General features: G+C 55.0%; 1 protein-coding gene across 1 annotated transcript; it reads right to left on the bottom strand.

Annotated features, from left to right (window-relative positions):
* Positions 1 to 10152: 10152 nt before the first annotated feature.
* CISH (cytokine inducible SH2 containing protein) lies at positions 10153 to 15497 on the bottom strand. The gene is made up of 3 exons (XM_019723744.3): positions 15208 to 15497; positions 11981 to 12201; positions 10153 to 11746 (listed from the first exon to the last, which is right to left on the bottom strand). The coding sequence occupies exons 1-3, from the start codon at positions 15225 to 15227 to the stop codon at positions 11214 to 11216; spliced, it is 774 nt and encodes a 257-aa protein (XP_019579303.2). The 5' UTR covers positions 15228 to 15497; the 3' UTR covers positions 10153 to 11213.
* Between the last annotated feature and the right edge of the window lie 1381 nt (positions 15498 to 16878).

Below are 16878 nucleotides of genomic sequence, written 5' to 3'. Positions count from 1 at the left end.
CTATAAAAATATGTAAGTTAATAAAAATTTAAAAAGTTAAAATTTTAGTTTTAAATCTTTTTAATTTAAATTTTGACATTAGTTCATTATAACCTATAGTTTATATTTTGCCTTTTAATTTTATTAATTTTGATGAGCATAAAAATAACTTCTTGAAATATATTTTAATACTTTAAATATTTTTATATTTTAAATTTAATTTAATTTATATTTTGTGCTCTTTGAATATAATATTTTGTTTTAATCTTTTAAATCGTTACTGGCAATAGAATAGTAATTATGTGACAATCTTGATTATAACAACATAATCAATAGTTTTACTGGAATAAAAGTAAGAACAGTACATGTTACAGAATAAATATATAATAACTTATGAATTAGACATGTCTTTATTTTCTTACCTAATGTCACTGAACACCTGGGCATGAGCAATAATTATTAAATTCAGTCATCGTTGGTGTTTGATTTTCTGATATATTTTTATATGACTTTCAGACATATAAAAATCACAGATTTACAGATTGTTTTATTATTATGAAAGTTTATTTGTTGAATAGGAGGATAGAACATATTTTATTAGCAGTTTGTAGCTTGATTTATGATTTTTAAATATTTAGATTCTGTGATGAGGGCTTCCAGCTGTCCTTTTGCCTGGAGCACTGCAAACATCAGGGCCTGTGCTCCTGTGGGAAAAGCAGAAGTGTCTACAGGCACTTCTTGTTTCAATAAGGGCCGGAGAAAGAGTGCTGCTGGGCTTGCGTCTGCATGGACTTATGGTCAAGATGGTGCTGCAGAGGTGGGACGAGGTGGGAGATTGTAAGGAGAAGGAGAAATCACCAAATGTATACATTTACTGCTTACCACGATTCCAGAAGGTGAGTGATAACGTCGTCCCCACTTTACAGAGTGGGGCTCAGAGAGCATTCGTGACTGGCTCAAGTCACACAGGTTGCCTGGCTCTAGAACCACCTATAGCAGGGCACCAGTGTCCCCTGCAAATCTGGTAGATGCCACCCAGCTTTGCCCACTCAGGTTGGGTGGGTTCCAAGTCCAGTTCTCCCATATCACAGCAGGCTCCTGACCTGGTGCAGGTACCAGGGTCTCCCACCCACTGCCAGCTGCTTCCGGTGGCCCCAGAGAAACCAGTACTCCAAAGCACAAGTATATTAATGAACTATGTCCCGAGGGTGCCCCACCATCCTCCTACAAGGGTCAAAGGACATCTCTGTCACAGCCCCGCTTCACAGCCCCCACCTGGGCATTGTCCCAGCCCTTCTCAACTGGCCCCTGGAAGATGGGCTGGGGGCTCGCTTCCTGTGACACATTGCGGATGGGTGGGGAGCAGGCCTGGAGCTGTGAGAACCAAGGAGTGACCTGAGAGGAGGACAGAAGAGGCAAGTCCCTGCCCACACCTCTGTCCAGCCTTGGCTAGAAAGGGTGCTCCATTCTTCTGAAGGCAAACAGGTCTTGAGTGGTCAAATGGCTGCCGCAAGACCACCCAGCCAAAAGGGGAGTCCCTTACTTCCCCTCTATGCTGATTCTGACCTGTCCCAGTCCCCTCAGCTGGGTTTCAAGGCCCCGGCTCTGACGGTGCCAACTCTGGGGCCCTGTGATGGGAACACTCGTGGCCACTCTCTCAAAGTGTAGTTGGGCCCCAACCCAGTCCCAGACCTGGGTCACAACCCTCACAGCCTTTCTGGGGGCGCTGCAGTTTCTCTCCACTCTCCAGGGAGGGAAACTGAGGCCTCAACAGGCCAAAGGCATGCTCAAGGCTGCACAGCTGGGCACTGGTGCTGGGACTACTCTAGGTGGCCTGACGCTGACGCTGGGGCCTGTGACCCAGCTGTGGGACAGGGATCAGAGGAAAGGCCCTGTCGGAAAAGACTGGCCTGAAGGAGTGACAGGAATCCGGCCAGACGCTGCCTGTCCACCAGCAAGGGGGACTGGCACTGCTGAACCACTGCCCTTCCTCCTACTCTCCCTTAGCCCTTCCTATCGCTGGCTGCTTACTGGCCTGGGCAACACACTGGAGCCTCCCATCCCACTTTCACCCATGCATTCACATCTGCACAGTGCCCCTCCCCCAGTCATACATGCTCCTTCCCTACCGCCCGTTTCTGGCTGTCTACTCTGTGCCTATTCCTGAGCTGGACACTGGGTACTGCAGAGACCATACCGGACCTGGACCTTTGCTGGCAGAGCCATTAGAGGGACCCAACAGACTCACTGCCGAGATGAGGGAATCGAAGAAGACACTTGCAGTCAGGGAGGGCTTCCTGGAGGCAAGGATTCAAGTTAAGGTCTTGGCATCTCCTCCCCCTCACCTAGGTCACTGCCTGTCCTCTGAGCCTCTCTCCCTGGAGTGGCCAGCAAGTTCCAGGAAGTATCCCCTCTCACTGCAGTGCTGGTTCCAAGAACTTTAGCTCCTGGCAGCATTTGCTCAGGATTCTTTCCTAGAACATAGGCCTCACCCTGCCCGGGCTACTAGGGTCGCATTGGGCAGCTGGTGGAGGTAGTGGAGGAGGGGGTCTCCTGGGAGGTTCTCTTTAGGGACCAGACGGTGGGAGGTATGCCCAGGCTGTCAGCTGGGAGGGGGTGGCCACACTGGGGTGGGGTACAGGAGGTCAGTGTGTGTGAAGGCGCTTGACTCCCAGTCAGCTATGAGGTCAGGCCAGAGTTCAGCTCAGCTTCCCTGCACACACAGGAGGCTCACTCCTTGGGCTCAGAACTTCTGCCAGCTTGTTGCACTGCATTCTCCCCTCCATCACCCCTCCCCCCCATTAGCCTGACACCCCAGGGTCCCATCCCATAGGCTACAGCACAGGCCTTACTGTGGCCTCAGAGCAGGCCTTCATCAGATAACCTTCAGAAGGACAGGCCAGGGGACAGGAGTGGCAGGTTCTGAGCAGGGAAGGAAGAGTGGGTCAGTCAGCCTTGGGGCCCTTGGGAGGATATGACACTTGTATTAATCCTGTAATAATTTCACATTGCTTGGTTAGGACAGAGGAAGTTGGGTCAGGTTGGTGGGAGTCGGAGGTGACAAGCTCTGATTCGTGAGCAAGGACAGGGCCCAATTTCCCTCAAGGTCACTGGGCCTCCCCCTCTGGGACATGTCCTCCACCCGCACCACCTCTGAGCTGGCACCAGGCCTGCCCACCCGCCTGGGACCTGCCAGATCACATTGAGCAACCAGTTCCTGAGAAGCGTTGAAGGCTGTTTGGTTTAAAATTAACTCCCCCGCTTCCCCCGCCCCTGCCTTCTCAGAGTTCTTGGAAGAGGCACTCTGCTCTTTCTTCCTGGGAAGAGGCCTCCTGCCACAGCTGCTGCATTTCTAGCGAAAACACCTCACCCAGGGTGGGGGTGGGGTGCCCACACCACGCCTTCTTTGCCCTCTACAAGGCCCAGGGATCTCCTGGAGCCTAGCATGCCCCAGTTTACCCACTGAGACCTAAAGGAGAAAGGGGGTGATTGTCAAGGTGATGAGAGGGGCTGATACTGCCCACAGCCCCCAATCAGGCACCCACTGGCTCTGAGTGAAGAGGTCGAGGGCTACAGAGACCAGCCTGAGAACCTCCGGGGTAGGGAGAGAGGGCGCTGATGGCTCTGACAGCAAAGACAGGACTTCGGTCTACTTTGAGACATATGGGGCTCAGGGAGATAAGCGACTTGCCCAGGTCATACACTGCTGCCTAAGCTCAGCCTGCCTACTAGATGCCAGGCTGACAACACTGACCTGGCAAGGATGCCCAGGGCCAGCCCCTACAGGCACTCAGGAAGGGTTAAGAGTGCTCTTTGCTAGGAGGCCCCCATTCTCTCTTACCCACATTCCTCTGACTGCTCTGTAACCCACCTCCTTCTGGATAAGCCTTCGCTTTCCAGTGTCTCCTTGGGCTTTATGTCTCTGGGGCTTTGGAGAAAAGGTTTCCTGAGAACCTGCTCTCCTTACAGCTCCTCCTACCATGGCCATCCACCCAAAGGAGCTGAGAAAAACAAAGGAATGTTTGCCAAGTGCAAAGGTCAACACACACACACACACACACACACACACACACACACACACACACACACAGATGTCTCTCCTCCGAAATGGGGCTAGTGGGGGTGGGGAGCAGTGAAATGCTTCTTGGGAGGAGGCTGAGGGCCAGATAGGCACTTTTAAGAACAAAGCTTTGGCCCAACCCAGATTTTGAGTGCAATCCGACCTCTGATAGAGGAGACGCTCAGCTCTGGTGACAGGAAAGGCCCAGTGTGGCTCACTGGTGTCGGGTAAGGGGAAAGTCGCTGGAACACAGGGAACATTTGCTGGGTACCACTCTCCCTCCAGCCACTCCAATGGAGTGTGGGTCTCACTAGTGGGGACTGTGTGGTAGAATAGTCGTAGAGGACTGCCTGGAGGAGTCGTGGCAGTCCCAAGTTCCCTCAGCCCTCAGAGGCTACCTCTTGTGCTCAACCAGGCCTGGGTCATGGAAGCAACTGTCTTTCCATTGAGCGTAAAGCTTGGCCACACCACAAGTCTCCTCCTACTCAGAGATGAGCAACAGCTTGCACTCACTCTGCATCCCCTACAGCCAGAGCCACCACTTTCCACACTTTTTCCACACTTTCCAAACACCCTGTGGCATGGGCTATACTACTATCTCTGTTAGACAGAGGAGGAAACTGAGGTTAAACTATTTGCCTGAAGTCCCAGAGCAATTTCAGAGGGGCTGAGCTTTGAACCCTGCCTACATTCTTCCCATTTGGCTGATTTGCCTCTTCAAAGACATCTCCAGGGAACTTTATGGGAAGTGTGTGTGTGTGTGTGTGTGTGTGTGTGTGTGTGTGTGTGTGTGAGAGAGAGAGAGAGAGAGAGAGAGAGAGAAAGGAGATTTCACAAGAAGCCAAAGAATGGCTGTTTTTAATCTGTTATGGAAAGTATGTGTTTTCCTCCCCAGGTTGGAGAGAACTGAAAAAACTCAGGCTCCAGGGAAATGCCCCAGGATGCAGTGGGATACCTAACGCAGACATGAATAAAGGCTGGGGAAGTTAGGGCAGGCTTCTCAGAAAAGGAACATTTGAGTTGGGGTTTGAAGGATGAGTAAGAGTTTGCCCTGGTAGGACTGAGGAAGAAGGACATTCCAGGATGAATGACACAGCATGATGGACTGTTTGGAGGAAGCAGAATGGAATGGCCTGGCAATCTGAAAAGCCAGAGCTTGGAGCCTGGGGTAAAGCATGGGCGAGATATGGGAGAAGCCTGTGAACACCACTAAGTGGGGAAGGCAGGGCAAGGTTGTGTTTGTAAGTACCTTACTCTGGAGATGCTGGTAAGACTGCTGAGGAGGCACCGGGATGGTCTAGCCAGGTGAGCAAGCAATAGAAAGGCTAGATCTGGGCCATGGGAGCAGCAGGGGGCAGCTCGGGAGGGACCAAGGTGAATAGACTTGGAGATCAACAGGCCAGGAGTGAATGTGGGGGTTGTGTCCAAGATGGGAGAAGGTGGAGGTGTGTCTAGGGGCAGTGAAGAGCCCAGGTCTGGACACTAGGAGTCTGGGTGGCCATGGACCAGGCTGTTCACACTGCCAGCCAGCAGGCAGGAGACCCCAGTTCTAGGGGAGGGGACATGGCTTCTAGCCTGGCATTCAAACCCCATATGCTCACTTCCTCCCCGGATGACTATGGACAAGCTACTCTGCCTCTCTGGGTCTCAGACGTACATCTTTGAAATGGAACAAACCCAGAGGCACCTGCCTAGCTCACCTCCTTCACCTGTAACTCACAGACCGCTGAGGGCTGGGCAAGTAACAGGCCTGAGGGAGACCCACCCCTAGGTCTGGGGCAAGGGCAGCAGATGGCCTAATCTCTACTGGAGCTGGGAAAGAAGGTGCTAGAAGGTTGAGCTGGACTCGTCTCCACTCCGGCCCACACTGAGATCAAACCAAAGGGTGTGTTCACCCAGGACTAGAATCCAAGGTCATGGATGGCAAATGACACCTGAAGGCAGAGGGCTGGGCTTGTAGAGCTGATGGGGTTCCGAGCTGCTTGGAGGCCCAGGGAGTTCCAGCCCACGGGGACCTCAAGGGACATCAACACCTGTGCAGCCCACCTCGCAAGTGGGATTAAAACAAATGGACAAGGAGTAGTTACAGTGACAGCTGCAGCAACTGCTGGGTTGAACTTTCTCAGTCTCTCCTTAATATCACCTCAAAAATCCCCAATTCCCCTGGACCCGCATGTCCCCTCTGAGAGAAGTGCTGTCACTCTCCTTATTTCACAGCCGGGGAATCATCTGAGTTCAGTGAGATTGAGGGAAAGTCCCCAGCACCAAGTGTACACACAGCTCTCAGTCCAGACTTGAGGGGAGGTTGGGGTAAAACCAGGGTGTGAGGCTGTGCCAGGAGGACGAATCCTCCAGGGGCCTCCTCTGTCTCAAATCTCGGACATGGGAGCCCAAGCCTGCTGCCCCAGAGTGACTGTCGGAGAGAGTGACCCTTTGGGCAGTGGTCTGAGCTGGGGATGGGGCCCCACACCTTGCAGTCAGGGGTAGGGAGGACACATTCACCACGAAAAACAACTGAATTTCTGGCAAAGCTTGAACCTGCTTTATATTGAAACTGGTCTAACAGGTTGGTGTGAAAGGGCTGTCCAGGCCTGCACAGGCTCCACTTCTCCTGGGGGAAGAGGGCCTCTGGGAGGTCCCCGGAATCCTCCTGCCTTCCTTCAGGCCTGTTTCAGGCCCCTTGCTATTCCACTGCTCTGTGCGTGGCTGTGCAGGGTCAGATATTTCCCCTCTGACAGTGGAGCCAGCCTGGCCATGCCCCCAGTCCCATTCAGACCTGAGTTCATCCTTGGCCTATCAAGATTTGCTCAGTTGGCCGCTGAAAGGCCAGACCCAGGTGCAGGGGCCCTGGCGATCCAGGGGGTGTTAGGACACTCAGTGATCATGGATGAAGCATCCCAGCAAGACCTCTCACTGACAAGAGAAACCTGGATGACCCAGTGAAATTGCTGTCCCCAAAGTCATTCTGGAGGGGTGTTGTGAATCCAGGGAGGCATAGCACACAGGATCAATCTCCAAACCCACCTCCCCATGGCCTGACAGAATCCTTCAGGGCCCAGCCCCAGCTCCTGCCCCCTCCTCCAGAAAGCCCTCCTGAATCGCCCCACCCCTTTTGCATGCCCTCAGCACCTTGTGGTTGCCAGGGCTTTAGCTTGCTAGCCCCTGGGAGGCAAAGCACAGCAGTTGGTACACAAACAAGCTCTGGAGTCAGAGTTTGAACCCTGACTCTGCCCCTCACAAGCTGTGTGACCCTGAAAAAGCCACAACCACTCTCTGAGTCTTACCTCTTCAGCTGCAAATGGGGACAACCTCTGCTGGTGTGCAAGCCTTCGTGAGAACTCAATGGAGCATGAACCCCGCCCAGGATCACCAAGGTGCAGCCCTTGCCTCCTCCTACTCCCACCTCACCCCCCCACCCCCCGCCATATCCCATACCTCTCAGTCTCCTCTGGCCTCCTGCCCCCAGGCCCTCATGGGGCCATCCTCACCCAGCCCACAGGTCCACCGCTTAGAAATGAACTTCAGATCAGAGCATTTCCCTGCTAAACTCTGAAGAGGCGCTCCGCTACCCCATGTGCCCCCTCTGCCCTGGGTAGCCATCCCAGGCTCTCAGTTCCTATCAGACCAGGTTTGTTCCTGCCTCAGGGCCATTGGCACTGGCGGTTCCTGCCACCTGGAATGCCCTTGCCGTAAGTTGTGGGCATAGCCAGCTCCTGCTTTTTGCTTGGGTGTCCAGGCTCAGTGCCACCTGCTCCAGAGCTTTCCCTGACCCTCTCATCTGTAGCAGTGACCTCACACTCAAAGCCACTCTCTGCTCCATCCTCTGCTTTGCTTTATTTACTCTCAAAACTTGCCCCAAGTACGCATTTGTTCCCTTTTTTATTGTCTCTTGCCCACCCGCGCACAAGCCCCCAAGGATGGGCATCAGGTTCATCTTCTTCCCTGCTGTGCCCTCAGGGCCTAGACAGAGTCTGGCCCAGTTGGTGCCCGAGGAGCATGTGAGCTGGGAAAGGACTTAACTGGTAACGTGTGACCACCAGTTCTTATTTGTATGTCGTGCAGGGCTGCGCACCCCCCGGACGGCTCCTCTGTCTCCCTGGCCAGTGCCGGCAGAGTGCGCCCCTCTTACCAGCCCAGGGCCACCCAGGGCTGAGCGCACTGACCAGAGGACTGTCAGCATCTGTCAGACTGGGTCTCTGTTTTGGGTCTGGGACTCAATGACATGCTGTCCTCTGTTTCTGTTCTTGGCAGACATCACTCACTTCCCTAATGTGGAAACATGAAAATAAGATTGAAGCAGAAAAATGCCGTGGGTTAGAAGAAGCTGGCAGCCCCTCCCCAGGCAAGAGAGGGACCCTGGCTTGAGCTGAGGCAAGGGTGAGGAGCATAGGACCGTGCTGGCCAGGCCATTGGCCCTAGAGAACATAGCAGGCAGGGACTCGGGGATAAAACCGACATCCAAGAGTGATTTGCCTGAAAGCTGCCACCCCAGCTGCCTGTCCTCGCAATTTCATGTAGCAGCCCAAAGGCAGATGGGCATTTGGGACCCCTTAGGGCTAGCTCTTCTCTGTGCCTCACTTCCTCTGCCAGTCCCTTGCCCCTCTGGGCCTCAGTTTCCTCATCTGTGGAGTATAGGTAATATATAGACCTACTCCCAGGGTTGTGGTGAGCACTACATGAGGTGCAAAGCCCTTGTCCGTTGCCAGCACCCAGTGGGCACCCTGAGACGTCTCCCCTCTGTGCACAATGAAGTTTCTGGGCTTCCTCTGGCCAAAGAAGCTTTCTGTCCAGACCCCAGCACGAGGTGGGGAACAGCCTGACATTGGCCCTTTCATGTTGTCTACCCTCCCACTGGGTGACTCATATCTGGGGGTGGAGTAGACAGAGGGGTCACCTCAGGCATTCTGGGAGTCACAAAGATCCAGGCTGAAGCAATGAGGAGCTGCACACATCCCTGGCAGAGCTGCTGTGATCTGGAGGGGGCGTGCCGCCAGGCCCTGCCGCCAGCAACAGAGAACGCCAGCAACAGAGAACGCACCAGGTTGGACAGCTGGGTCTGGGCACCACTCCCAGTAAAGCCAGTTCTCACCCACCTCCTGCTCACTTTCACCCAATAGCAGCTCCCAAAGTCCTGGGCCTCCGTAGTTCTCGCTTTTTGTTCTTTCCTGTCTCCTCCTTGTCACCAATATGTCACTCCTCACAACTTCCTGCCCTCAATCTGCCAGCGTTGGCCTCTTCTAATCTGCAACTTCTAATTGTCTAAAGGCTAACAGGAAGGTTAGAACTATTTCTAAAGTAAGGGTTAGAAGGCTACGAATGAGGTTCAGAGATGTTTTTCTGTGAGGTGTTCAAGTAAAGGTGCAGGAAATTTCAGGACATATTCCAGGTGCAGAAATATTCCTAAGTCAGACCATCAGACAAGGGAGAGTGTTTTCATTTTAATTGCTCTTCCATCCACTTCTGGTTTGCGGGACCCTGAGTGAGAGGAGACAGTCCCCCGACCCCACCAGCCCCCACCTCAGGCCAGACCCTGCCAGCTTACTGGCTACCATCCCCAACTCAACTGTTCTGCCCCCTGCACAGAATGAGCCTTACTCGGGCCTCCGCGGGGTCGGGAATATCAGCTTCCTAGTCACACTCTGCTTCCTTGGCACTCCCTGTCCCGTCTCCCGGGGACAACTGACCCTGGCTTCTCTGACTGTTGGCCTCATCTCAGAAGATGCTGCCCCCAGGAGTGGTCCACAGCACCCACTCCCCTACAGTTCTCCACTTGTAATCTTTAATCGGCTCCTACTGTTTACACACCTCTCAGGTCTGGTGCTCTCCTGCCACTAACCCCCCCCCACACCTGGCAGTGGCCTGGCAGTGCCCCTGCAGGCAGTCCAGCTGGCTTTCACCTCCTGCCTCCCATCTTGCAAGGGGAACAAAGGGGGATGAGAGGATAAAAGCTGTTCCCTGTCCCCTCCACTCTTCAGTGGGTCCCCTGGCAGGGTCTGGTCAGCCACATCAGGTCCCTGGGCCTCAGCTGCCCCAGATGTAAAGTGATAATAAAATGAGAATAGATCAAAGGGGACAAACTGTGTACAGAACTCAAAAGAGGACCCACTCAGGGCTCCACAAATGAAAGGTACAATTTTATTGTCATTACAAGAAAATCGGTGGAAGAAATAAAACTACCAAACTGATTTTTTTGGTTATAATAATAATTTTATAAAATCTTATCAGATATGTATTTCTTTCCCTGTCTCATGGCAGGAACCTCCGTGGGCAGGAAGCAGACCCAGCAGAGTGGAGCGGCAGCCCTTGAATTGGCATGTCCTTCCTGACCTGGCACATGCACTCATGCAGGATTGTGCCCTAGCGAGACCAGCTCTGCGCAGACAGGGCTCTGCCCTGCCAGGGGATGAGTGCCAGGCTTTGCTGGGTGCCCACACTGTGGCTCCATTTTCTTGTCCATTCAGTCACCCTTTCCAGACAGGGCTGGGGGCAGAAGAGGGTGGATACATTCACAGGTTGGGGGTGTCAGCTCCAGGATATCCACGACTGCCTTGGATCCAGCAACCCGTCTCAGGATGGGGCTCTCCACAGGGAAGAACTAGAGAAGCTGGGGTCTCCGTAGCACGTAGGGCTCAGGGCAGAGAGGTGGGGTTGGCTCGCCCTGAGACCAACCAAGGAGAATAAATAAATAAATACTGTATAACTGTGCAGTGCCCAGCCTGGCCTGCTTCCCCACCAAGGCACTGTCACTGTCAACCTCAAGTCCTCTGGCCGCCATCCTCCCTGAGAAGGGCGGCTGGAAGGAGGAGGCCCGCCCCACCCTGGGAACGGAGAAGCCAGGGCCGGCAAAGTCTGCATAGTTCAGGAGGCCACAGCAGGCGAGTGGGGGCCTGGGCCCAGCCCACAGGGTTAGATGAGGGCCTGCCTGTCTCCCTGTCTTCTGACACATGGCTCACCACAATGGAGCCACATAGTAGCTGCGGGTGTGACCTCCTCGTTGTGTGATGCTTGCCCCTACCCTTCGTGCCCAGCTTTGGTCTTGCTGACTCTTGCTTGTCCAGGTAACGTGGGCAACAGGATGACTGGAGGAGAAACAACCTGAGAGCCCAAGTCCAGCTGGGGCCATTGTCCCCTCCAGGGGATGGCTGGGTGAGGCAGGGAAGGAGGCCTGGCTGGGTCAGAGCTGGAAGGGGTACTGGCGGAGGTAGTCGGCCATGCGCCGGGGCAGTGGCAGGCAGTCCACGTCGGCCACCAGACGGTTGATGACCAGGCGGCAGAGGTGCTGTAGGCTGCGGGCACTGTTCCTGCGCACAAAGGGCTGCACCAGTCTTAGGTGCACAGCAGTGGCCGCAGGGGCGGGCAGCGCTGGGTCTCTAGGCGCCTCTTCCTTAGGGATAGAGAGGGCCGGAGTGGGGACAGGGTCAGGGCTGTCGTTCCGGGCGTCAGCAGCACAGGAGGCCACGTAGTGCTGCACGAGACTGACCACGTCCGGGAAGGCCAGGATGCGCGGCCTGGACAGGCAGTTGGAGTCCAGGCGGAAGCTGGAGTCGGCATACTCAATGCGCACGTTGGTGGGACCTCGGGTGGTTTTGACTGACAGTGTGAACAGGTAGCTGGGGTGAGTGCTGTCCCGTACGAGGAACGTACCCTCTGGCATCTTCTGCAGGTGTTGCCGGGCCTCGCTGGCCGTAATGGAACCCCAGTACCAGCCTAAGCAAGTGGAGATGGGGGCAAGAGAGGGTCACAGTGGAAATTAGCTGGGGGGTACCAACCCAGGGCTCTGCCTCCCCCTTCATGCTTCCCTGGGGAGGACTGTACCTCCCTAACTCCCTCATCAGACTCTCCTGGGCAGGGCCATGACTCTCAAATCAGATTTAACAGGCAGGACTAAGCTTCTCCCTTTAGACTTCCTAGGACAATGCCTGTCCCCTTCCTCAGACTCACCAGATTCCCTAAGGTAGGAGAAGGTCTTGGCTATGCACAGCAGATCCTCCTCTGGGTCCAGCACCTTGGGCTCACTCTCTGGCTGGGCCGGGGTCTCCTCTGTCACCTCCTCCAGGAAGGCCCCGGCAGGTAAAGGCTGCATAGCTGGCTCAGGCAGCTCCAGGGGCTGGGCCCACAGGGGCCGCTGCCCGATCTGCTCCACAGGCAGCAAAGGACAAGGTCTAGAAGGGAGTGGATTGGCAGTGAGTGGAGGCCCTGTGTTCTCCCCATTTCTAGAGATCCCCTACGCCCCAGACTGGCTATGTGACCTCTGGCCAGTCTTTCTTACTATGAGCCTCAGCTTCCCCTCTGCCCACCCATGGGCTCAATGAGTCCAGTACCCCAGCTCCCACTTGTCTTCACAAAAGTCCCCTTGGCAGCTTCCCCCACATGTGGGTTCTCTTTTGAAAGAGACTTCTCCACCCTCCTGCATTCATTAAACATTAAGTAATCTCTATTTTGCACCAACCAAAACCACAGATCATTCCCCATAGGCATTTCTAGCTCACAGTGGCCAGTTTGTGTCCCCACCACACTGAAAGGATCCAGTGCATAGAAACCTCATATTGGTGCCCTCCTGGCTGAGGTGGGCTGATTAAATGGCATTGGTCCTGGCTGAGCCATGGCATGGGCCTGCGTGGGGTCCTCCAGAGAGGCCCGAGATTATGGTGGGAGGCCTGAGGCCATGTGCTACCTCCCCATGGACAGGAGTATCTACTGGAGGGAACTAGGTCCACACGGGGCAGGGCTTAAACAGGTCAGCCTCCCATCCTGCTCTCTGCACCTCCCAGCTGAGGGTCTCAGGGGGACAGTGGCCTCTAAAGGCACTGGTAAGTCCCACCTCCCATAAATATGAGCTCCTGCCAAAGGGCAGGGAACTCATCTCACATTCCAGATCTCACCCTGGCAGGACAGCTCCACTAGGCTCTCTGATCTTACGCAAACCTTGCTCTTCACTAGGGCTGTTTCCTCACTCCCAGTGAGGGGTCCTACCAGCCCAGATAATGAGCGCTTTGTCATATTCTCAGTTGGCTCCAGTTGGGTTGCTGAACTGACCTCAATGTGAGCAGTAGTTTCTTGCTAGAGGGTGCCCACCCAGCATGATGGTCCTGGGCTTCCTGGAGTGAAGGGCATGGCCCTGGTTTCCAAGGAAGGGACAACTGGTCATCCCTCACTCCTCACAAAATACATCTGGTTCTGGTCCCCTGCTGGGCCTCAGGGCACCAAGATAAAGAAATCATTGGCCCAACCCTCAAGGAGAACTTATACCCAGTCATAAAAGCAAAGGGTGTCAGGGGAAAGTCAGGGTCTCCCAGCTCCTGAACCAAGTCTGCCAGGCCAAAGGAAGGCATAGAAGGGAAGGCACTCCAGGCAGAGATGACAGCCTGGGTACAGTGCCTGGTATTGCTCATGAGGAAGGAAGAGGTGGGCACAGGAGCTGGTAGCAGGAGCCGGAGTTGACAGTAAAGCTTAGGGGTGACCCATAGAAAACTTCAACAAATCAGTGCCAATGACCACTCATGAATTGAAGGGGCCACAAGACCTTGGAACACCTCTGTCTGCCTACTACTCTTCCACACCCACTCTGGCTGTACTGTGGGGGCTCTGGGATCCCACTCAGCTAGCCAGAGGCCGAGTTCCAAGGAACTGGCTGGTGCTCTGCCTGCTGGGCCTCAGAGCTCAGCTCAGGCCTAGGAATCTTCCAGCATGGTAGGCAGCTAGCCAGTCAGGCTGGAGCCTCTGGGGGTGGCCATGTCTAGACAACTTAGTAGGGCACATGTGGGTGTGGACACCTCTAAGGCTGATATGGTGTCTGGGTGCATGAACGGCCGTGTTGGTTTCCACAAACTTCTCGTGAGTGACTGTATCTGGGGAGGGGTGTGTCATGGCTGTATCATCCACGGTGGGGGTGGTAGCTGGTGCATTCCAGGTGTGGGTGGCCTGTATGTGTGTGTGCCTGCTGTGAAGTCTAGCCTGTGAGTCCTGCCTGGAGACACATGCCAGTGGGGGCAAACTCAGCCCTGAGGGGAGACCCCTCAGCAAAACTGGCCGCCCTACAGCTGGGAACCCCTGTCCCTACCCTAGGAGGGCACCAGCTCGTCTGTGGCTGTGTGTGTGTAGGTCTTAAAATCGTGCTGACTGACACACAATACTGGCCCTGAGGTTCAGCTAGAGCAAAGGGAAAGAGTGTGGAACCCAAGAATTGGAGGTGTCTGAGGATGAAGGCAGTGGAGGGGTGGTGAGGTGTTCAGGAGTCCCAGAATTCAGAGAGGAGGAAGGCAGATGCTGGAGACAATTGGGAAAAGTATAGGAGTCATCTTCCTGGCACCTCCAAGTCTCCAGTCTGGAAACAGGACCGCTCAGAGCAAGGGCAAGGGGCACTTCAGCCTTGCCCTACCTTCCTCACTTGGTACCACCCAGTTCTGATAACAGCAGTCCTTGGGCCACCCAGCTCTCCCTGGAGCTTTCTGAGCTCCTGTTAGATCAGTCTGGAAAGTGTTAGATCCCTTGGTTGAAGGGGAGGCTGAGGCTCTGGGCAGAAGGAATGTGCCAACAATGCTCAGCTGAGGCCAAGCCTCTGTTTTATCAGCACCCCTCCGCCCCCACACCCTGCAAGTCTGGGAAACTTGGAGAAGAGAGGCAGGATCCCAGACTGGGTGAGGCAATTGTTGGGGTGCCCCAGGCAGGACCAGACTCTGAAAGAGCTGCTGGTCCACAGTTGCCAGCCTGAGAAGAGGCAAGGATCTCAGGCTGGTTCTCAAGGAGAGCATAATTGCTAGCCCAGGGTGGGAGAGGGGATGATGGAAGAGAAGCAGGGGCTGGCTCAAGGTCACCAGTAGACAGACCCAGCACCCGCTGACTAGAGTAAAGCGCTCTTTCCCAGACGGGGGGTCTGGGCAGGTGAGCCACGTTTTGGAGGACGCGCTGCCTTTGGCGTTTACCTGCTTCAGCCAGAACCCAGGCTTAGCTCTCCTTCTGTTCCTCCCGTGGCCAGCCGATCCCCAGTTTTCCTACCCACAGTGAGAGTAGAGGTGGTGACGGTGTCGTCACCATTCCCTGTTGTCACTCCCGATGTCCTTCCGCACTCGGTCATCTCCAACCCGTCAAACCCTCTCAATACCCGGTGGCTAGCACGAGGCCCGTGTTCCGGGCGTGGAGGCTGGGCTGGGGTGGACAGCCGCGCTTACCCCTGAACGCAGAGGACCATGTCCCGGCAGCAGCAGCGGCAGCTCGGGAGCTGGGGCTCGGCCGGACGGCGGCGGCTGAAGGGAGCCAGTGCAGGACAGGCAACCGGGTCGCACAGACGGCGGTCAGCAACTGAGAGGCGGCGGCGCCGGCCGGCCAGGAGGGCGCGTGGGGCGGGACAGAAGGGCGAGGCGGGGCGAGCCGCCTAATCTTTTGTCCTTTGTGTCCCAGCCCTTCCCGGAAGCGACGACTTCCTAGAACCGCCGGCTGTGCAACCAGACCGCGGAGAGGCGCGGGCGGGGGCGTCCGCTCCGACTTCTGGGACCGTGGGTCTCTAAAGGAAACACCTTTGACAGATTTCCAAGAACTTTCCAGGAAAATGGGGCGGGGTCCCGCACGCTGACCAATCGCAGCGCATGAGGCGGAGTCGAGTGGCCAGGATGGGCCAATTGCAGGGCAGGAACCCGAGGCTGACGTGATCCAGCGTGGTTGAGCGTGACCTAAAGAAGAGTAGGGAAAGACCCGGTTTGGAGAAGGCCAGGGAGGGGCCGGGGCTCTACACCCTCTAGTCCATACTTTCTTTGGGCTCCACTTCGTCGGGGACAGGCCCTCTTATCTCTTTGTAGAACCTATGGCAGCGCGGGGGCGGGGTCACGGGCCTCCAACGCTGTCTGTCTTGTATGCAAGCGTCCCCTGTGGACCGCACTTGGATCCCTGGACTGTGTGGAATGGTGGGGAGATGAGTGGCATGAAGTGGGGTTTGGAGAGGAATATGGGGGGAGGGTAGGGGTGCACAGAGAGGCCCCAGATTCGAACAGGTACACGGAGTCAAGCCTGTGGCCACCACACCCGAAAGGATCCAGGCGAGAACGTTTTCTCTGAAAGAGTTGGGAGAAAAGGCACACATCCCAACCTTGTGCACCAGGCAGGGCCATTCAGTCTCTGCTCACGCTGACCTCTGCCTGCGCACCAATCAGGGAAGAAGTGACCACCGATTTGGGGAGGCCGGCAGGAACTGTCAGCTCCCAGAGGACCCCACAGGATATTTCACTTGTGTCTCTGGATTTGTGGGCCTCCCAAAAACGCAGGAGTGAGACCTGGAGCGTCAGACGTCCGGAGTTAAACTGAGGTAGAGTGATAAAGGTAGAGGGATAGGGCAGTGACATCTGCTTCCATACACATGGAGCACTTGAAACGTTTGACTCTCAACAGCTGGTATTGCCCCCAATATGCAGACCAGAAGACTGAGGCCCAGGGAACAAAATGCCTTGCTAGGAAATAGCAGAACTCAAGTTTGATTCCAACTCTGAATCGTAAGCCCACACTCCTACCCGAGACCCTCTCCACCTTTTCCCAGTTCACTGGACTCACCAAGGAGCATATTGAAAGAACACAGGGGTTGTGCACACCTCCTCCAAGCCCTTGGGCCAGAAGAAGGGGAAGAGAATTGGAGAAGTGGAAGGTCCACTCCTCCCCCAGTGCCCAGTGTGTACCCTTAGGTTCCTCGGAAAGAAGGTGAGCGCAGGTCCCCTGGCAGGGATGACAGATTCCTGGCTGTGTTTAGATGCCTGAATGATATAGTATACAGGCTTTCCCAAGGACAGACAGGGCCAAGTTTACTCTGCCTGGGAGGGGGCAGGAAACAGACGGACTCCAAAAGCAAAACCCTGTGA

The sequence above is a fragment of the Rhinolophus sinicus genome, chromosome 5, assembly GCF_057876585.1.
Source record: "Rhinolophus sinicus isolate RSI-liver-muscle chromosome 5, RSI-T2T, whole genome shotgun sequence".
NCBI lineage: Eukaryota > Metazoa > Chordata > Mammalia > Chiroptera > Rhinolophidae > Rhinolophus > Rhinolophus sinicus.
Note: the sequence above shows the minus strand (reverse complement) of the source record. Positions and strands in the feature narration are given on the sequence as shown.

What these genes read in the sequence shown, in the direction of transcription:
- CISH (XM_019723744.3), bottom strand. Translation starts at nt 15,227, where the DNA reads ATGGTCCTCTGCGTTCAGGG. An exon ending in ATGGTCCTCTGCGTTCAGGG is followed by an intron (nt 12,202 to 15,207) that starts GTAAGCGCGGCT and finishes ACTCCCTTCTAG; the next exon opens with ACCTTGTCCTTTGCTGCCTG. An exon ending in CTCCTACCTTAGGGAATCTG is followed by an intron (nt 11,747 to 11,980) that starts GTGAGTCTGAGG and finishes CCACTTGCTTAG; the next exon opens with GCTGGTACTGGGGTTCCATT.